At 41.4% G+C, this 22,879-nt stretch overlaps 1 protein-coding gene across 2 annotated transcripts in view; it reads left to right on the forward strand.

The window, feature by feature from the left end:
- The window catches only part of LOC140731799 (caspase-1-like), a 43,965-nt gene that overhangs the window by 9,971 nt on the left and 11,115 nt on the right, over positions 1-22,879 (forward strand). For both annotated transcript variants that reach the window (XM_073053613.1, XM_073053612.1), the window contains 4 exons: positions 487-599; positions 6,421-6,597; positions 11,839-12,073; positions 19,580-19,708. In XM_073053613.1, coding sequence (XP_072909714.1) covers positions 487-599; positions 6,421-6,597; positions 11,839-12,073; positions 19,580-19,708 — 654 coding nt within the window. The remainder of the gene's footprint in view (positions 1-486; positions 600-6,420; positions 6,598-11,838; positions 12,074-19,579; positions 19,709-22,879) is intronic.

A 22,879-nucleotide genomic window follows, 5' to 3' on the forward strand; every position in this document is an offset into this window, starting at 1 on the left:
CTATCTATCATTTCCAAATTATTACCAGATCAGCATTTGGGCTCTCAGGTCTGAATATTCCAAGAGCCTGGCTAGCTCAGCAGTTATGCGTGTTGCATCGGACAGTGAAACTTTCCAAGGGCACTCAGGTCATCATTCTCTGCCAACACTTGCTGCAATTGCTCATCTTTCAGTATTCCTTCTCCCCACTGAAAGCTTCTGGTGCACCCAGATTTTCTCTTCATGTTCATTGTCTTTGCAATGGTTAACGGTCATTAGTATGTTAAGGGTCTTAATGTCTCAATTCTAAATATGGAACAAATAAGGTTAGCTTGTACAGTTACACACCTTCAAGGCTCCATTGGTAAATTTCTTATTGCAGATTCTGTACTGATACAGGACTGAAATTAGGATGCTCTGTTTGTAAGAAACTACATGCATGTGTACAGCTGCTCCATGTTTGTAAGTTGCAGTAAATAAAGAACCTCTTATTTCTGTGCTTTACAGACATGGGATCATCTGTCCCACCCACTCCACCAGCTCTAGTGATCCCCACAACTGGTGAGTGGATAACTCCATGTGTACAGCAGCAGTATGATGAGCTTTCTCAGAAGACGGAGGTACTGTGCTAATGTTCTGAGCTACTAAAATCATGCAGTCAGTGAGATACATTCAATACAAATGATTAATGCGGCTTCTGAGCATATTGAAGGATGCAATGAAAAGCGCTTGGAACAAATTTCATTTCATAACTATGTCGATTCCCCTAGCAGTATAAAATTAAAGTATCATGTGGAACTAACTTACATGTTTGGAATGATAGACTCACATGGAAGAAGTCATTGGAGCAATCTGGACTCTGCATAAAGTGGTGTCATTTCAGAACTGCCTCATGAATTTTCCTGCTTTTTTGGGTCAGGTGCTTTTTTTTCCTTACTGCGATTTGTTAATACCTTATCAAATAATGCAGAGTGTAAGTCAATAGAATTAAATGTCAGCAGAAGTAATGTATTCATCAATGGCATAGAAATAAATCTGCAGCATAGAAATAAGAGATAAAAAATAATTTGACCTAACAATGAAATAAGAAAAGTCAAATTAATTAAGGAAATGTGCAGAAAATTATCTTAGTTATTTCAACTACTCCAAAAATAATTGTCTTGAAGAGATAAGTAGGAGATCAGAGAATATTGTGTGTATAGTGTCCATACGAATCAAACAAGGGCAAATTTATTTCTGCAGATGGTATTAGGGTAGTGGTCACCAACCTTTTTAAGCCCAAAATCCCCTACCTCGGCCTTAGTGAAAGGCAAGATCGACCCCAAATCAATTAGTTACACGCATGCGCACCGTGGCAGATAAGACCAGAAGTAAAACCCCTCAACCCGGAAGTCGAAATAACGTATGAACACCAGGGGTCACTACCCTTTTTTTTGTACCGCGGTCCGGTTTTAATATTGACAATATTCTTGTGGACCGGCCAACGGGGGGGTAGGGGGGTGTTAAACACGACCGGAATACAGCGATACTCGAAGCAGGTTCCTTATGTCCTGTCTATTCCACAATTTAGTTTACGTGGCTATCAGCACTTAGCTTCTGTCCCATTGCTCACGTTTTTTCCACTGAAAAAACTCAGTGGGGTTGTCTTTAAGTGCAGGGTGCTTGCTCTCAAGGTGCCGAAGCAGTTTTGAGGGCTTCATTGCCTCATTAGACAGCCTCCAGCCCGCCCGCCGCCAGACACCTTGGCCAGGTGCGATTGTTCCCGTACCGGGGGCGTGGTGGTTGCAGTCCAGAGAGAGCGACCGACCAAGCGAGGAGTGCGACAAGGCGCCCCGCACCCCCCTTGTAGGATCTATCGGCCAAGGGATGACTTTCAGTAGATCGCAGTTAGTTAGCTGCTCTGCTACTTACGGAACGCTGAGCCCAAATTAGGTCGTCTGCGGATATTCTAGCACCGGGTTCCCCACGAACATTCGGTGTGGTAAACAGGTTTAGAGGCGGCGCCCATCTGATCGCGCTCCGGGCCAGTAGCAACGGCACTTCCTGCTGGCTGCGCGAGGTGGCCAGTTACCCAAGGCCAACCAGTGATCCCTGGCACGAGGGTATCACGGCGTTTAGGTGACTGATGACCTCGCAGGGGTTCAAGTTCAACAGTGGGCGTGGCAGGGAATGAGGAAAGGTTCAGCTGACTCACATAGTTTCCTTTCAGCCCGGTGGTTGGGGACCACTGAAGTACACTGTAGTGCGCGACGGGGTAACTACACGCATACGCACTGGGCAGAAAGAACGGAACTAAAACCCCGCAACCCAGAAACAATCTCTCAACAGTATTTGTGTATTTTTTTAAAAAAAAATTTGGGATCTACTGGGAAAGTCTCAAAGATCGACCAGTCGATCGCGATCGACGGGTTGGCGACCACTATGTTAGGGAGTGAACCAGAGAAGATACCATCAGTGAATCTAGGTAATAGTGATCAGAATGTAATGCACTTAGGAGAATAGATGAGAAAAAAACACGTGCAGAAAGTAAGGTAATTGGAGAAAATCTGACTTTGTGAATAAAAACTGGGAAACAAAATGCTTTAGGACAACAGTGGGAAACAATTAAAGATTAAGCTATCAAAAGACCTGAAGAAAAATATATTCCACCAAAAAATAAGCAGTATGCACTGAAGAAGCAACAAGGAGGAATACAGTATACATGTACAGTGATTATATATTTAACCTAATATATTCTTGTGACTTGAGGTCAAACTATTTTAACCAAGTTTGATTTTTTCATGTTATTGTACAAAATAGATTCTTTTTGACATTCCTCATAATAAAAATAAATGGAATACTGTATCTGTGCAGTAGATTTTTAAATTAACTAACATAAAATAAACTTTCATAAATATACATTTAAATTTAAATAAGAAAATGCCTGTTGGTAGAGTTAGGTGAGATGGGTGGGGGGGGGGGGGGTTAGAGCGGTAGGTGATGAGACAAGGAGAAATGATTGTCCATTCATCTGTTGATGCTATTATGGCTTCTATTTCAATCCTATCTTGTCTCCTCTTTGGAGACCTTATCAAAAAGTTGTTTCTTTCCCCAGCTCCTGTTATGGCTTACAATTTGAAATAGTGATTTAAGTGTTGTATTCTTCCTACCTCAAATAGACACTTATGGCAATGTAAACTACCGGTAGTTGTTCTGCTTCGCATGCTCTTTCTCCCCACAATATGTGCCTCAAGAAATTGATTATCGAGTTGAGTTGCAAACTTCCATCCAAGATAGTTCCATACTACCAACAGGCCAATGCCAAGTTTTAGTTCTGAATTCAGTTGACACAAAGCAAAGTATTTGTTCTTAGTGGGATAAAGCATAAAAAAACAAACAAATAGGAGGAGCAGGACAGTCCGCCCATTGAACCTGCACCACCATTCTATATGATCATAGTTAATCTGAATCAGGCCTCATCCCCTATTCTGTATCAATTCCTCTAGCTCTTGCTTGATATTTTGGGGAAAAAATATCTACTGCTTATTTAAACTCGCCCATTGACCCATCCTCCGCAACCTTCAGGGATAGTGAATATTTAAGAGGCCGTCACCCACTGTGTGAAATTCCTGCTTATCCCAGATTTAAATGACTGCTTCTTTATTGGTAACTGTGTCCTCTCATTTCAGATTGTTTTTCTCTAATGAAAACATCTCAATGTCTACCTTATCACACCCTCTTGAGATCTTAAGTGTTATAATTAGAACACCCCTCACGCGTCTGAACTCCGAAGAATGTTGGTGTAACTTCTTCAGCCACTCATGATGGAACAATCCCCACACTCTACGAATAACCTCTTTTGGGGCTCCCTCCTAAATTGGTATATTCCCTTTAAGTAAAGGGACCAAAGCTGTATTCCAAATTTCAAAATACATTTATTATCCAAGTATGTATATAGTATACGACGGTGAGACTCGGGCAGCCACAAAACAAAGAAACACAACGGAACCCATTTGAAGAAAACATCAGACATCTAACACACGAAGAAAAAAAACACAAAACACTCAAACAGCAAAAAAGCAGGCAAATAACACATAGAATATTAAACATCAAACGCCAGAGTCCCTGAAATGGTCCAGTAGCCATGGCCACCAAATCAGTTCAGCGTGGCAAGGTCTGTGACTGCAGGCCCCGGCTGCGGAACCAGCTCCATGCCGAAGAGCTTCATTCAAATCGCACAAATGGCAACAGAAGAGTGACCAGAAACACATGGAGCATGAACCGCAGAGTCCTCCAAAAATGAGTCCTCAGTCACGGAGCATGTTCGGTGATGGGGACATTAAACATCAAACCACAAAGAGTCCCAAGCCACAAGCTGCGCTGAGGTAATCGAACCTGCGCCTTCCTCTGGCAGCAGCAAGAGGGGGCCGGTCAAACGTGGGCAGACGGCACTGAAAACCCACTTGTCTTCCATTCTTCTCCTCATTGATTTCAATCTTACTTGATGTTTTAATTGGCAAGGATAAATGGTGGTGACCATGGGTTTGCGTTCCGCCATTAGGAAACGATGGCTGCACACTCCACTCCCAACCTTGCCATATTTCCCAGCGGATAGCAAAAGCGCCAGATTGCTCAGGTGGCCTAAAAATAAATCAACAAAATGGAAGTTACGGGCTGCAATCGATCGCAGTTCATGAGAAGTATTTTTAAAAGAATTTGGAAGTGGAAGTGGCTGTCTGCAGGATGTCACTGTGGATTGTTGGAGCAAACTTGTCTACTTTTTAGATGTAGCCTCACCACCAGCCTGTAAACCCGAGTGAACAAACTTAATAACTGGATCATTGCTTTGGTAACTAACCGATGGACTAAATGCTTGAACCGTGAAGGTTTCTGCTTTTAACTCGAGGAAGTGAACTTTGATCTTGCCTACACCAATGCAGCCAAAATTGGAAGGTGTGCATTCTCCAGACGATGGTGCATTGTCCGCAAGCACAGTTTTGTGACCCATAAGATTTATTTTTGATTCACCTTTTCACTTTGTTGGGATGTGTATCAGCCCCTTTCCATCAAATGAAAGCCCCTCCTCCATGTGTTAGGAGGATTACTCAGCTGTGAGAGAGCCCACAGCTCAACTCACTTCGTATCCAGAAACAAGGAAAGTTGAGCAAGGATAATAGTGTAATAACCTAGGACTCTTTAGCATCTTAGCTCTGACAAGGACAGGTATCAGGTATTGTCACTGACCTAAGTTGTATAATTTTGTGGAAGTCAGGATGCTTTGTGGCAGCAGTACAATGCAGGCATAACAAATCACTATACGTCACTATATATATATATATATATATATATATATATAAATAGATAAACAAACAAATAAATAAATAAATAAATAAATAAGCAAGCAAGCAAGCAAGCGGTGCACGAGAGGAGTAGTGAGGTAGTGTTCACGGTTCCTGGACTGCTCAGAAATCCGATGGCACAGGGGAAGAAGTTGCTCCTAAGAAGCTGAGTGTGGACATACAGGCTCCTGGACCTCCTCCCTGCTGGTAGAAAGAGAAGAGGGCATGTTCTGGAACGTGAGGATCAATGATGATGGGGGCCACTTTCTTGAGGCCCTGCCTTTTGAAGGTATCCATGATGAAGTGGAGGCCTCTGGCTGGGTCTACAACCCTTTGAAGCCTCCATACCAAGTAGTGTTGTAACCGGCCAGAAAGCTCTCCACAGTACACCTGTGGAGATTGCTTGAGTTTTTGGTGGCATGCCAAATGCCCTCAAACTCTTCATGAAGTGTAACTGTTGGCGTGCCTTTGTCATGTTCGCATCAATATGGTGAGCCCAGGATAGATCCTCTGATGACATGCTCAGTATGTCTAACATGACACTTAGAGTCAGCAACACCCAAGGCATCTTATAGCACAAATAAAATATTTAAGCCACATCCTGAGTTTGCTTTTGGGCACCGTCAGTTGCCCAAATAAGGGAAAGACCCATACTGTTCTATGAATAGCTAGCTGTTACCATGGATACTCTTTAAGTCTACCTGTTTCCTGTGCAGACAGCAGGACCCTTTAAAACTAGCCACACTTAAATAAACTTAGTAAAATCTTGTATATAAAATGATACAGATTTTAAACAAAACTTCAATATTAAGCCGAGCTCTAAACATAATTTCATGCTTAAAAGACTTTAAGGGGTAATTTTAGCTTTTACGTGCATTGGCAATCTGATTAAACTAGGTCTTATACTGTATCATCACAAAGCTTTGGTTAAACCACAGGTTGACACTACAAACAGCTCTAGGCACTGCTTTATTGAGAAGGTGCAGTGCAAATTCACAAGTGGTACATCATTGACATGGTTATAGTAGATTGTGTGATTGAGATGAGTTACCAATCCTACAAGTAAATTTGCACTTATCGCACAGTTATTTTCCCAAATAAACATCCTTAACTTTTCTTCTAGGTATACCCAGTGTTGCCAAAGAACACCAGGAAACGACTGGCCCTAATAATTAACAATATTGAGTTTACGAATCCTAAAATGGCAAGGCGTGGTGCAGAGGTGGATGAAAAACAAATGCAGAAACTGCTGAATGGCTTTGGGTACGAAGTGGAAGGGCGCAATAATTTAACAGCAGAGGTAAAGCTCTCTTTCATGCAGCAGACAACTCAGTACGCCCCGTAAATCTCCATCTGTTTGATTGCATTCTCCAACTCAATAAGTTTTCTTTCCTCAAGGTGTCCTCTGTATAACCATCTCCGATATCCTTCTCAGCTGCTACGGATGGATTTGATGCTGTTTTCTGATAAGGACTATTTTATTTCTGTGCTTTATATTATGGATTCAGAAGTCAGAAGAAAAATTCACAAAGGGGACCTGACAAACTTCGGTCCCACAGAACAGCTAGGAAAAGTCTTGAATGTGGATTGCTCCACAGAATCCACATGGTCAGGACAGTTCAGCCTTGAAAGTGATGACTCTGAGATGCTCAAACACACTTGAGGCATAAAGCAAAAACTCTTTCTTCCCAAGTTGATGATATGATATTTGACTCCTCAAACACAGCAAAATTCATTTTATTTTTAACAAGACCAGAAGCCATAAGACAATGGAGCAGAATTAGGCCATTCAGCCCATTGAGTCTGCTCCACCATTCCATCATGGCTGATTTATTATCCCTCTCAATCTCATTCTCTTGTCTTCTCATTGTAAACTTTTGCGGCTGGACTGATTGAGAACCTATCAACTTCCACGTTACACATATTCAGTGAATTGTCCTCCACAGCCATTGAGGCAATGAATTCCACAGATTCACCACCCTCTAGCTAAAGAAATTCCTTGTCATCTGCGTTCTAAATGAATGTCCCTCTATTCTGTGGCTATGCTGTCTGGCCCTAGACTCAACTGCTATAGGAAACATCCTCCCTACATCCACTCTGTCTAGGCCTTTCAATATTTGATAAGTTTGATGAGATTCTCATTCTTATAAACTCCAGCGAGTACAGGCTCAGAGCCATCAAATGCTCCTCACCTATTAACCCTTTCATTCCCAGAATCATTATCATGACCTTCTTCTGGACTCTCTCCACATCTTAGATAAGGAGCCCAAAACTGCTCACAGAACTCCAAGTGCAGCCTGACCAATGCCTTAAAAGCCACAGCATTAAATCCTTGATGCTATATTCTAGTCCTATCGAAATGAATGCTAATATTGCATTTGCCTTCCTTACCACTAACTCATCTGCAAGTTAACCGTTAGGGAATCCTGCACAAGGACTTCTAAGTCCCTTTACACCTCTAATTTTTGAATTTTCTCTTTATTTAGGAAATTGTTGATGCCTTTATTTTTCCTACCAAAATACATGGCCATAAACTTCCTTACACTATATTCCATTTGCCACTTATTTGCCCATTCTCCCAGTCTGTCCTTCGTCTTTCTGCACACTCCCTGCTCTTCCAACTATCTTTGTATCATTTGCAAACTTGGCCACAAAGCCATAAATTCCGTCATCCAAATCATTGACATATTGTGAAAAGAAGCGGTCCCAATACCAACGCCTGCGGGACACCACTAGTGACCAGCAGCCAACCAGAAAAGGCCACCTTTATTCCCACTTTTTGCCACCTGCCAGTCAGCCAATCTTCTATTCATGCTAGTACCTTTCCTGTAATACCATGGCTCTTATTAAACAGCCTCATGTATGGACAATGTTAAAGGCCTTCTGAAAATACGTTAACGACATCCACTTTGTCTGTCCTGCCTATTATTTCCTCAAAGAATTTCAACAGATTTGTCAGGTAGATTTCTCCTTAAGGAAGCCATGGTGACTTTGACCTATTTTATTATGTGCCTCCAGGTAGCCCCAAGCGTCTTCCTTAATAATGGACTCCACAGTCTTCCCACCCACAGAAATCATGCTAACTGGCCGATAATCTTGTTTTCTGCATCCCTCTCTTCTTAAAGAGTGGAATGATATTTGCAATTTTACATTCCTCCGGAACCATTCCAGAATCTAGTGATTCTTAAAAGATCATTACTGCTGCCTCCATAATTTCTTCAACTATCTCTTTCAGAATGTGATGTGTAGTTCTGCTGGTTCTATCTTCAAACCTTTCAGCTTCCAAAGTACCTTCTCCTTAGTAATAGTAACTACATCACTTCTGCCTCCTGACACTCTTGAACTTCTGGTGTACTGAATGTGCCTTCCACAGTGAAGAATAATGTAAAATACTTTGTCCAAAATGTCTTTGTTCCCCCTTTATTACCTCTACAGTGTCATTTTCCAACGGTCTGATACCGACTCTTTCCTCTCTTTTACTCTATATATCTGAAAAATCTTTTGGTATCCTTTTTAGTATTATTGGCTAGCATACCTTCATATTTCTCTCCTTATGACTTTTTAGTTGCATTTTGCTTTTCAAAAGCTGCCCAATCCTCTATCTTCCCACTATTTTTTGTTATATGCCTTTTCTTTTGCTTTTATGCTGTCTTTGACTTCCCTGATCAGCCACAGTTGCCTTGTCCTCCCTTTAAAATACTTACTCGTCTTTAGGATATATCTATCCCATGCCCTCTGAATTACCCCCAGAAATGCCAGCTCCTCTCTCATGCCTCTATAAATCCCTTTATTTCACTGGGTTACTGATACATCTGACTCTCTCTCAAACTGCAGGGTGAATCCTATCATATTATGATTACTGTCTCCTAAGGGTTCTTTTACCTTAAGCTCCTTAATCAAATCTTTTTCATTACACCACACCTGATCCAGATTTGCCTTTCTCTTACTGGGCTCAGCCACAAGCTGTTTTGAAGAGCCATCTCAAAGGCATTCTACAAATTCCCTCAGTACCAACCTGATTTTCCCAATCTACCTGTGTATTAAAATCCGCCAACACTATCATAACATTGCAATTATTACATGCCTTTTCTGTCTCCCATTGTAATTTGTAACCCACATCCTGGCTACTATTCAGAGGCCTGTATGTAACTCCCATCAGGGTCTTTTTACCCTTGCAACTTCGTACCTCTACCCACAAGGAGTCTACATCTTCCAATCCTATGGCACACCTTTCTAAGGATTTGATTTCACTTCTTACCAACAGAGCCACCCTTCACCCCCCTCTCCTTATCTGCCTGTCCATTCGATACAATGAATATCCTTAGATGTTAAGCTCGCAGTACGAACTTCTTTTAGCCATGACTGATGCCCACAACATCATAATTACCAATCTCCAACTGCTGTACAAGATCATCTACCTTATTCCGTATACTGCATACATTCAAATAATACACCTTCAGTCCTGCTTTCATCAACCTTTTTGATATTTCCCCCCGTTACATTTCAACTCATCTCACTGACTGCAGTTTTTCCCTATCATCTGCCTGTCCTTCCTCACAATCTCACTACCACTACACTGCCCCATCCTCAACCCTAACGTCTGGTTTTCTAGCTGGCGCGTGGCACAGGCAGCAATCCAGAGATCACTACCTGGAGGCCCTGCTTTTCACCTTTTTATGTAATTCCATGTGTTCTCTCTTCAGGGCCCTCCCTTTTACTTCCTACGTCATTGACACCAAGATGTACCACGACTTCTGGCTGCTCACCCTCCCCTCTTAGAATGTTGTGGACCTGATGAAAGATGTCCCTGGCCCTGGCACCTGGGAGACAAAATGTCATTTGGGCTTCTATTTCACGTCCAGAGAATCTCCTGTCTGCTCCTCTAACTATGGAATCCCCTATCACTACTGTACTCCTCTTCTCCCTCCATCCCTTCTGAGCCTCAGAGCCAGACTCCGTGCCAGAACCTGGTTGATGCAGCTTCCCCTGATATTGAATATCAGAATAGAAAGTTAATGTACAAAGGGAACTTGTGGTTCAAGTCCATAGCTCCATTAAAATGTCTACAGAGGTTCATAGAATGGTAAATAAGATGTCTGGCATGCTTGCCTTTATTAGTTGAGGAACGGTTCAGGAGTGGAGATGTTGCACCTTTATAAACCATTATCTGAAGTATGTATTCAGTCACAGTTGCTCCATTATAGGAAGGGTGGTGAGGTTTTGGAGAGAATAAAGATGTTTACCTGGATGCTGCCTGGATTAGAAGACATGTGGTATAAGAAGAGGAGGGTTTGGGATGTGGCAGAAGTTGAGAGATTTGATTATCATCTGATCTGATTTATAAGATTATGAGAGTCATAGATAGATTTGACAGCAAGTGTGTTTTTCCCAGGATTGAAGTGTCTGATACCAGATGACATGCATGTCAGGTGGGAGGGTTTATGTACAAAGGAGTTGTGAAGGGTTAAGTGTTTTACACAGAGAATGGCAGGTGCCTGGAATATGCTGCCTGGGGTGGTGGTGGAGAGAATACAATAGAGGCATTTAAGAATCTCTTAGATAGCCGTGTGAGTGTGCAGGAGATGAAAGGATCTGGACATTGTGAGGGCAGAAGGGATTAGTTTTGTTAGGCATTTGATTAGCTCGACACACGTTGTGGTCCAAAGGGTCTGTTTCTGTTCTGTACTGTTCTATGTTCTGTGTGCTTTGTTCTAATAGATAGTTAACTCCAATCTTGAGGCATCACCTTTTGAAACAGCCCTCGATGGTGGGGAGGCTGGTGCCCATGACGGATCTGACTGAGTTTACAACCCTCTGCAGCTTTTTATGATCCTGTGAGCCCATGTATATCTGTGAACAGAATTTCTCAACAATATTCGAGAATTCCCAGTCTTTATTTACAGTGTAGCACAATTAACCCTTGCTGAATAAACTTGTACATTCTAGTTGATTCTTTGTGATGGATGGTGACATTTTAAAGTATTAAATTATATAGCATAAAATGTTATCTCCAGGATATGGAGAAAATATAATACATTCTATAGACTTCCTAATCTCACACAACACAGAATTGGATTACAGCATCACTTCCGTCACTAAACACATTTATGGAGTTCCATTGTATCAGACGATTTTACATTATAGTTTGTGTTATATAGCCATATTATAACATGAATGGATCATTGGATGTTAAAAAATTCTTTATTAATAATCACAAGAGATTCTGCAGATGGTGGAAATCTAGAGCAACACACACAAAATGCTGGAGGAATTCAGCAGGTTGGGCAGCATCAATGGAAATGAATAAACAGGCAATATTTCAGGCCGAGAGCCTTCTAGGTCATGGCCCAAAACATAGACTGTTCAATCATTTCTGTAGATGCTGCCTGACCTGCTGAGTTCCTCCAGCATTTTGTGAGTGTTGCTATTGATAATGTTCTTGTTAAGTACCAACCTTATATTTTATAGAATGGACTAAGTAGATTTCAGGAATGAATATGCACTGTTCAAAAATAATGATATACCTAAAATTATGTTTCAGGCGATGAAGGAAGCACTGATTGCATTTTCAAATCGAGAGGAGCACATGCAGTCGGATAGCACCTTTATAGTTTTAATGTCCCATGGACTCCGGGATAAAATCTGTGGCAAACGTCACAGTGAAAGTGAGGAAGATACTTTTCACATTGACCAAATTTTCGATATTTTAAACAACAAGAACTGCAAAGGGCTGAGAGGAAAGCCAAAGATCATCATCATCCAGGCCTGTCGTGGAAGTGAGTGCTCTTTGAAAACTCTTCTTACAAACCGGCTCAGCGCAGGCATATTATAGGCAACAAATTACAACAGGGATTCTTGAAATAATGTTTAGCAGAAAATGGGTTCCAAAAAGAAAATAGCAGCCCTTTGTAAAATAAATCCTTGGGAGAGAATTTGCTCTATTCATGTGTATTGAATACCTATTGTAATCCCGTGTACTAAAATCAATTGACCCAAATGTGTAGGAGACTTGCACAAGAATTTAGTGGCCAAATACTTAATCTTTTTTTAATATATGGGGAATAACAGGCACTGTATATATTAGAAAGAAATCGTATTCTTTGAGAGTAACATTTGCATGTTGTAGGAATTGTAATAGAGATGCTTTTATAGGAAATACTGTACATATACATTCCAAGAATAATATCCTGCACATATATTTTGAAACATAATAGATGAAGGGATTATTTGTTCATGAGGGGAAAAACAATGCTGAGTAGATGCTATTGTAAGAGTCACTAGTTTGAGAGTCAGGGTTGAGTATGCATTACCATAACTTGAGTTTGCCTGCAGCTAATATACAGTATCAGAGTCTGCCAGATTTATCGTGCTTTTCAGACACTGTCACTTTACCTCCACTTTGACTGGTACTGTGGAGGGTCCTCGTTTGAAAGAGATCCACAGTGGCCCACAAGGAACCTCTCTGACGTCTGGATGTAGCATTGAAAGTCCTGGTGAAACAGTCCAGTGGAGATGGTTTCACTCCCCTAATCCTCTTTCCAGCTTTTGCCTTATCTCATCCCAGATCTTGTACTCAATCCATCCCCATGCCCATGACTGACCCTGCCCTTGCTCTTATGCCTCCATAAAAGGACTGGAAAGGTTTGGTAGCACACCACTTACTCTTCCTAGGTAAAAGCCAAAGGGCTTTCCTCAAATAGAACTTATCCCAGAAAATCACCCAATGTTTTTCAAAAGTCCTGCTCACAATTCACTTATAAATTAACTGGAAATAGGAAAAACATGTAATTGGGATGCCAGGTAGGTGGATTGCGTATGTCCTACCTGTGTCCTACCTAGGCAAATGCATCTGCACTGAATGTCTGTATCTGGAGGATATTCGGTACAGATTCAAGTTGCCGTCCAACAGGCACAAGGTCCATGTGCCCGTACAAGTCAGAACAAAATCTACAGGGAGGAAGGTGAGTGGGATCATGGCACTGTGGTACAAGTAGGGCAGGAATTAAAAGAAACATTTAGCGGTAAGGGGCAGTATAGTTAGGTGGATAGATATTTGCCTACAAGTTGAATGACATAATGCTGCAGATTATTGGATCCCGCTGACAGGATGATAGAAGCAAAACATATCAAAAGTGCTAGATATATAGTGAGAGAGCTGTACCCAATAGAGCTACAAGTGCTGGGGTTTAAGCTGGGTTGCAATTTCTCAGCTGGTATGAACAAAACAGGCAAATGGCCTCTTTTGCAGTTATAAATGTTAGTTGTGATAACGTGGTGAGGACAGTATTTGGAACTAATCTTTGTCCAGAAATTCAGAAAGCGCTATCACTATGGGTAGAGATACAAGATAAGAAGGGTTAAAAGTGCAAGTGAGTATAGTTTTATGACCTACTTAACTATATTAATCTAAAGGGATTTCAGCAGAAGTAGAAAAAATATTGTGGGGGGACTTTAACCTAATGCAGGTTGGCTGAATCATTTTCAAAGAAATAGTTTGGGGGACGGTTCATGGAATGCATTTAGAACAGCCTGTTGGAGCAGAACATCATTGAATTAATTGGGAAAGGTTGTGCATGTGGTATATACAACAACTATCCTTTGAGTTAATCCTTTGGTCCCAGATGTGTGGGAAAACCAATTAAGGCTGGCAGGGCAGGAAAGCCAAGAACCCTTTTTCAGTTTTTCAACAAATGAAATAATACCAACACTACTAATAGCATTTTAAATGTAAGTACCAAGGGAATGATACAAAATATTTCAATAAATACTATTGTACTCTAATAAGATCATAAAATCTCTGTGTTCTGTATTTTACTTTAACCCTTTTAACTGCAGCTCCTGGAATTGCTCTAATCTCTCCCTCTCCCTCTCTACCCCCCACCCCTCATCTGATGTAGACAATTCTATTTGGAATTACCTTGCATGCTGGGGATCCTTGTAGATTGCTTCCCCTTTTATACTAAAAATCACATCCCCAACAATCTGAGTGACACAACTTCCCTTTTAATTGAACCATCTCCATCCTCAATAGGTACATTTAATGTCAGAGAAATGTATACAATAAAAATCAATGTAGAAATTTTCTATGTCCATCACTTGCACATCACATATGCTTTGATGGAGAAAAGTCTGAGTTCACCAGCTGTCTAAAACCTGTTGAAAGATATTTCCTGTGATGTTTACCTTCACAAACATCTGTTGAGGACACAGCTAAATTAAGCCAGCTTGTTTGCAGTAACAAATACATCAGAGCTTCCTTACATAAGACATGGGAGCAGAATTAGGCTATTCAGCCCATTGAGTCTGCTCCGCCATTCCATCATGGTTGATCCTGGATCCCACTCAACCCCATACACCTGCTTTCTCGCCATATCCTTTGATGCCCTGACTGATCAGGAAATGATCAACTTCCATCTTAAATATACCCACAGACTTGGCCTCCACTGCAGTCTGTGGCAGAGCATTTCACAAATTTACTACTCACTGGCTAAAAAAAAAATTCCTCTTTACCTCTGTTCTAAAGGGTTTCCCCTCAATTCTGAGGCTGTGCCTCTAGTTCTGGATACCCCCACCAGAGGAAACATCCTCTTCACATCCACCCGATCTAGTCCTTTCAACAGTCGGTAGGTTTCAATGAGATCCTCCCGGATTCTTCTGAATTCCAGTGAGTACGGGCCCAAAGCTGCCGAACACTCCTCATATGTTAACTCCTTCAGTCCCGGAATCATCCTCTTGAACCTCCTCTGGACTCTCTCCAATGACAACACATCCTTTCTGAGAGATGGGGCCCAAAACTGTAGACGATACTTCGAGAGCGGCCTGACTAGTGCCTTATAAAGGCTCAGCATTATCTCCTTGCTTTTATATTCTATTCCCCTTGAAATAAATGCCAACATTGCACTTGCCACAGATTGAACCTGTAAGTTAACTTTTTGGCAGTCCTGCACGAGGACTCCTAAGTCCCTCTGCACATCTGAAGTTTGAACCTTCTCCCCATTAGTTAATAGTCCGCACTATTATTCTTTTTACCAAAATGCATTTTCATACATTTCCCACACTGTATTCCATCTGCCACTTCTTTGCTCATTCTTCCTATTTGTCAAGGTCCTGCTGCAATCGCATTGCTTCCTCAGCACTACCTACCCCCCTACCTACCTTCGTATAGTCCGCAAACTTTGCCACAAAGTCATCAATTCCATTGTCTAAATCATTGATGAATAACGTTTTACATGTTTGCAACTTACTGAAACCTTGATTACAGACATGCAATATAGCTCTCCACATTATTGTGAAATTGTAAGCGTAAGTTTTCAATCAAGCTTTGTTTCACCATGAGCTATGTAATCTTATTGAGGGTATCTGATTACAGTGAACTAATGATAAACTAAGAGATTATGCACTCAGTGGCCACTCTATTAGGTTCAGCTGTACATCTGCTCATTACAGCAAATACCTAAGCAGCCAATCGTGAGGCTGCAACTCGATGCATAAAAACATACAGACATGATCAAGAACTTCAGTTGTTGCTCAGACCAAACAACAGAATGGGAAGAAATGTGATGTAACTGCTTTTGATTCTGGAATGTTTGTTGGTGCCAGATGGGGTGGTTTGAGTATCTCAGAAACTACTGAGGTTTAGTTGTTGTTCAGACTAAACTTCAGAATGGGGAACCTGGCAGCATCAATGGAAAAGACATTTGACATTTTGGGTCAAGACTTGATGAAGATAGCAGACTTTGTCATCAACACATCGGTTATAATCAATACCTGTTCACAGCTTCAAGTCTGAGAGAAGTTTATTTATGCTGGGAGAGCACTAGTTCCTTTTTCAAAACTTTGTCAGTTCATCTTGGTCCAGAATATCCGTTTCCTTATCCTGAGACCATGTCCCTATTTCCAGATTCTACTATATGAGTAAAAATCTAATCAGCATCTAACTATGAATCTTGCCACAGTCACTGCAGAACAAACATGTTCAATCTCTTCTCCCCTCATCTAAGGAATCAGTCTTATGAATCTAAACTACAGTTTCCTACTTATCCTGGCAAATGTGTTCTCTATGAAGTTCTACATAACTCCAGAAAGACCTCCTCCTGCATTCCCTTCTGAGAGAGACAAACAGCTTCCTTCCTAAATGTTTGTATGCAAAACAAGATTCATCAATGCATTTACATTTACTACTTCTTTCTGTCTTAACAAAATTAGTTTTTCTAGTTTTCCCACCGAAGTCTCAAAATCAATATTTCATTTTCAAAATTCTTGTCCATTTGCTAACTGCAACTACCTGTCATTGCAGACTCCTTACGTCCTCCTTATTGGCTTACCTTTCTAGTTAGCTTTGTATCACAGTAAACGTGGAGACATTACACTTTACTTCTTCATTTTGGTCATTAATATAATTTACGAATGGATTATGGCCCAGCAAATGGTGCCTATTAATAGGCAGGAACAAAAAAAACATTTGACTAACTAACAGTGTTTAACATTGTTCCATAAATGTTAAATGCAATCTTAAATGCTCTACATGTCAGCTGGGACAGCACAATTATGGAAGATCATAACTAATACTTTCACTATCACTACCGCCAACTGTTTTGGTTCCTAGGATTCAAGTTATTAGATTCAAGGAATGTGGTAGCTTTTAATCACTGTAGTTGCCCCAGTAATTTATTTTGGTGATAAGAATGATTTTCTGTGCCTCACCATCCTTTAAATCCGAACTCCTGACAATCTCTGCTATATTTACTATGCTGCAATGTAGTCAGCTATTTGCTTAATGCCTCTATTATTTTTTAATTTTTCCATCATAACATCTCTTCTATTTATTTAATCTAATAAATAAGATTTATTTTTTCTGATTCTTTTCCTTTCTGATAATCCATTTCTTTCTGATCTAATGGTCTGTCATTTCTATAAGATACATGGCAGTTTGTTACCTCTTCCTAAAACGCTTCCAGTCCTTGGGTTTAATTTGCTCCTTGACCACACTATGAGCATCTTCTTTTTATCTAATGGCATCCTCAACCTAATTGGCCATAGATGGATCAATATTTATGTGGAGTTTTGATTACTGCTTAGATTGGATGCTCATGAAGAATTCTGTAATATTTTGTGAAATTGGTGCTTATCTACTAGCAAACCTTTTAGTTTAATTTCCCAAACAATTTTACATATTTTCCTTTCTTAATCATAGAATGAGTTTTATGTTGATCTTTACTCCTTAATTGTTCCCCCTTCAAACTGAAACAACACAGTGACAATTTTCCATATATACTCAGTGACCACTTTACGGGGTACCTCCTCTACCTAATAATGTGGCCACTGTGTGAACGTTTGTGGTCTTCTACTGGCTGTAGCCCATCCACTTCAAGACTTGATGTGCTGTGTGTTCAGAGTTGCTCTTCTGCACACCGCTATTGTAACGTGGTTACTTGAGTTACGGTTGCCTTCCTATCAGCTTGAACCAGCCTGGGCCTTCTTCTCTGACCTTTCTCATTAACGAGTCATTTTTGCCCACCGAATTGCCATTCACTGGATTTCTTTTCAAATTTTTCACACTATTCTCTGTAAACTCTGGAGACTGCTGAGTGTGAAAATCCCAGGAGATCAGCAGTTTCTAAGATACTCAAACCACCTCGTCTGGTATCAACAATCGTTCTGTGGTTAAAGTCACTTAAATCACATTTCCCCATTCTGATCACAAGCAAGAGTAGGTCTGCAGATGCTGGAAATACACACGCAACACACACAAAAAGCTGGAGGAACTCATCGGCCAGGTGGGACACATAGTGGAAGCGCGCATCAAGGAGCACAAGAGGTGTATCCGTTTGGGTTACCTGGAGAATTCAGCGATAGCAGAAAGTCGCATTTGACAGACAGACAGACATACTTTATTGATCCCAAGGGGAAATTGGGATTGGCCGTAGGATTGACTTCGACAGCACAAAACTACTGTGCCACACCAATGGCTTTTGAGACTGCCAGGTAAAGGAAGCCAGTGAAATAAAACTAGAGGAAAAGAATTTTAACAAAGACCAAGGTCTCACACTAAGTAAGAACGGGAGTTCAACTGTAAACAAGGTGGGAGAGTGGAAACCTGATTGGATGAGGACTAACCAATCAGGAGGGACGGAATACAGGGGTATAAAAACTGGACATACTCAGGCATCATCCCTGATGTTGCTGGGACTTGAGGACCTGAGTTATAGGGAAAGGTTGAATAAGATAGGATATTTTCCCTGGAGTATAGGAGAATGTGGTGAGACTTGATAGAGGCATACAAAATTATAAGGGGTATAGATAGGGTAAATGCAAGCTGGCTTTTTGCATCTAGGTTGGATGAGACTGGAACAAGAGGTCACAGGTTAAGGGTGAAAGGTGAAATATTTAAGGGAACCTAGGGTGAAACATCTTCACCTAGAGCAGGAATTCCCAACTTGGGGTCCACAGGCCCCTAGATTAATATTGAGGGGTGGGTCCGTGGCATTAAAAAAGTTGGGAACCGTTGACTTAGAGGATAGTGCAACTGTGGAACGAGCTGCCAGAGGAAATGGTGGATGTGGGTTCCGTTGTGTCTGTACACAACTACATATCAATTAAATAAAAGCACACGCAAGGGAAATAGCTTTAACTGGTGTATTCACATTGCAGTCAACCAGAGAAAGAGAGCACAATGTGCATGTGTAGGCAACAGCGCATTCACAGACAACAGATCAATACATAGTGCTAAGGGGGGGGGGGGGGGGTATTGCTTGAAAAGCAATAGATCCCTACATTACAGGTTCGATTGCAACATTTTAGAGAAGTTGAATAAGTTCATGGATGGGAGAGTTATGGAGGCCTATGGTCAGGTTACAGTTGATGTTACTAGCCAGAATAACAGTTTGGCATGAATTAGATGGGCCAAAGAGCCTGCTTCTGCACTGACTCTAAATGCTGAATTCCTACTATTTAATCACTTACTGTACCAAATGGCAACTGATCCCGAGGCTCCAAGAATTCACCTTTATGAGAGCATCCATTTTACATTGGTTATCCTTTACAATTTCATTGGTTCAATGTAGATAAAAAATAGTGCAATATTGCTGCACTTTTATTTTCCATCTTAAATTAGTCAGAGAGAGGGAATGTTGATAAGATTACCAGAAAGGCTGTTCCTGGTGATCTGGTGTGTTCCTGTAAATAATTTTACTGAGTGGAAAAATACTAATCAGTCATGACATGACGTCTGTGTTATTGCTGCAGGTTAATCTCCATCATTAAGTTGTGCAATTGCTTTGCAGGGAGCCTTGGTCATGCCTATGTCAGTGATTCAGCAACTCCTCAGCCCCACATTGAATACGAAGAAGAAGGCCCTTTTTACCAAGTACACAAGGAAAGTGATTTCATCTGTTTCTGTTCCACCACACCAGGTAACTAGGCACTTCATGAGTAAGTGTGTTTTGCAACAGCATGACTGAGTTCAGTTCTGGGAACATTCTAACTTGGTTAGCCATTAAAGAAGGTAACAGAAAATTGAAGAGATTGGAACTGGCAGGAACCTTGTAGAAGTGACAGGGATCGGAGAGATTGGACCTGTTTGAAATCTTCTGTCCTTCAAAGCTTTGTTTCAATTTACCACAATTAGGAGTGGGAGAGGCTTGTTAGCAAAAGAGTAAATACTTACACCTGTCATTAAAATAATATACTTGGCTCTTAACTCAAGTGCACAGGAAGTCTACCTTGCCACAATTTAAAGTAGAACAGCTAAGTTTTTTTTCTCTAGTGTTTCCTATTCAACATCACTTACAGATGATCTTAACAGGGACTTGTAGTATTGAAAAAAGACTTTTGCCAGTTTTCAGGGATTTTATTTCTTGTGACCCTAAAAAAGCTCTAAAAAGATTATAGTATTTTACATGTGGTTCAAAAGATAGTTTGCGTGGCCCCGAGATCAGTGTACCAACTCAGAAAATTGGGGTCAATCACCACAAGTAGTTAGGTAGGGTAGATTATCACTTAGGAAATTCCCAGGCACACAGAGTCCTCCCTTTCCTTTGTTTTTGCCGCGCATCCTTTGGAACTGCTCTGTAACCAGTGTGGAGATGATTCTTTAATCAACTGGATGGGGTGTTTACTGACACCTTCAACCTCTGCTTTGACCGTCTGAAGTACCCACCTATTTCAATCATATCAGTCACAAGAAGAATGTGGTAACCTGCCTGAATGACCATCTTGCAGCAGTGTTTATTGTACATCAGGGGTTCCCAACCTTTTTATGCCATAGTCCCGTACTGTTAACCAAGGGGTCCATGGATCCCAGGTTGGGATCCCGTGACTTACATCCACTTTAAAGAGGTGCGTTGAGAGGTTCGCCTTGGGCATATCAACTCCTGCCTGAGGGATGAGTTGTATCCTCTCCAGTCTGGCTACCATAACAACAAATCAAAAGCAGGTGCTATTTCATTGGCTCTTCACAGCTCGGGAACATCAGGACAATGAAGGTACATACACCAGGATGTTCTTCATTGACCACAGCTCAGCATTCAACACTATCATCCCCTCGGAACTAATCACTACGTTCCAATACCTATGCCTCCATACCTCCTTGTGCAACTGGATCCTTGACTTCCTCACTTGCAGGACCCAGTTGGTGTGGATTGGTAACGTCTCCTCCACAATCATCGTCAGCACTGGTGCACCACAACTGTGTGCTTAGCACCCTGATCTACTCAATTTATACTTAGCACTGTATGACTAAGTACAGCTCTAATGCCATATTTAAGTTTGCGGACGACACCACCGTCATCAGACCACCCTGTGCATCGATGACAGTGACACCTGTCTTCCTGACGGGCTGAAAATCTTCTGTGCACGTTTTGATGGACTGAATGATGTGCTGGCGAGAAAGACTCCCCCTCCCACCATGGTGCAGGCACTCTGTCAGGCTGGAGAATGCTGTGAGGAGGATCCTGGCCAGGATTAACCCACGTAAGGCTGTGGGGTCTGACCACATACCCAGCCGTGTGCTCAGAGACTTTGCAGCCCAGCTGGCAGATGTTTTCACTGACATCTTTAACATCTCCCTGAATCAGACCACTGTCCCCACAGACTCACCTCCACTACCATCATCCCAGTGCCCACAAGTAAAAATCAAGAAAACGGGGGTCACAGGAGTTTCTGAGTAAGTTTGCTGTTTTAATGAAATATTACTAAAATATATAAATAAAAAATAAATTAAAATATGTAATTTAATTGGAACCCTAAATGAAAGTATTGGGAAAATATGGCAAATTAGGCAGCAAAACAGCTTAGTGTGTGTGTGTGTGTGTGTGTGTGTGTGTGTGTGTGTGTGTGTGTGTGTGTGTGTGTGTGTGTGTGTGTGTGTGTGTGTGTGTGTGTGTGTGAGTGTGTGTGTGTGTGTGTGTGTGTGTGTGTGTGTGTGTGTGTGTGTGTGTGTGTGTGTGTAGGGGGTGGGAGGCAGCACGTCAGTCATTATCTCTGCTCCTGCAAGATCACGCACAATTCACCATTCACACCCTTACAGGCAGCCCCCTGAGCCCTGCTCCACATCCACCCCCAAATCACTGACTCGACAGTGAGCGGACGGGCGTGACCCTGCAACGTGGTCCACCAGCTACGGTTACTTGGTTATCGATAATTACATGTTTGCTGAGAAGCATCTATATCTAATTCTAACTGAAAGACTGCCAGAGATTGCCAGGTTTTCCGTATCAAAACCCTTATCAGAAAGTGACTAATATAGAAAGCCTGGCATAACCCATGTTGGAGTAATCTATTTAAAACAGCTATGAGTATTGCAAGCCTACTGAGAATTGGGTGGGGCTGCCTGCAGCAAGGCCAATCAGCGAGTGTGAAGCAAGAGGCTTCTTCTGTTTGCCTTCCGTACCTGCGTGTGTTACAATACTTATAAAACGTGACATGAAGGCTGCACCTATTGCAGTGGAGTCCTCTGCCAGAAACGACGAAACTGCAGAGAGGAGAGAACACGTGTAGTCACTATCTAACGCTACAACTTCTGTTGAATCCCTGACACATCATATTTTGAATTATTTTATTTTTAGTGATCATATTTTGATACTTATCATACTTAGTGAGTACACACTGTTTATTGCCAAATAGAATTTGCATATATAATAGCATTAAAAATATTTATCTCATGTATCTGGTAACTGCCTAAAAAACTAGTTTTATTTTTAGATGTATATTCAATCGATTTGCAGGAAAAACTTCTTAACTTGCAGTTGTGCAACTACCGTAGTTGTTTCTCCACATCATCCGGCACTTCCATCAACACGTCTTAATACTGATGACTTGCTCAAGGGAATGGCTTGCATAGTGTCATATGCACTCTCATTCATAACAGTAAAAATTACGAAAGAAACTGCAGGCAGGAAATATAATGGCTTGTAGAACTGATGGTGCTACTTCAACGGTAGGAAGATACAGAACATTCTTTGCTCATTTAGCAATGCTATGCCTGACATTTCTTTCCATATAATGTGTCATTCACCATCAGCATTTGGTTGCAAAAATATTGAGGGGAGGTTTGCACAACGCCCTTGCTCCTGTAATAACGCCTG

Source organism: Hemitrygon akajei, chromosome 8 (genome assembly GCF_048418815.1).
Source record: "Hemitrygon akajei chromosome 8, sHemAka1.3, whole genome shotgun sequence".
NCBI lineage: Eukaryota > Metazoa > Chordata > Chondrichthyes > Myliobatiformes > Dasyatidae > Hemitrygon > Hemitrygon akajei.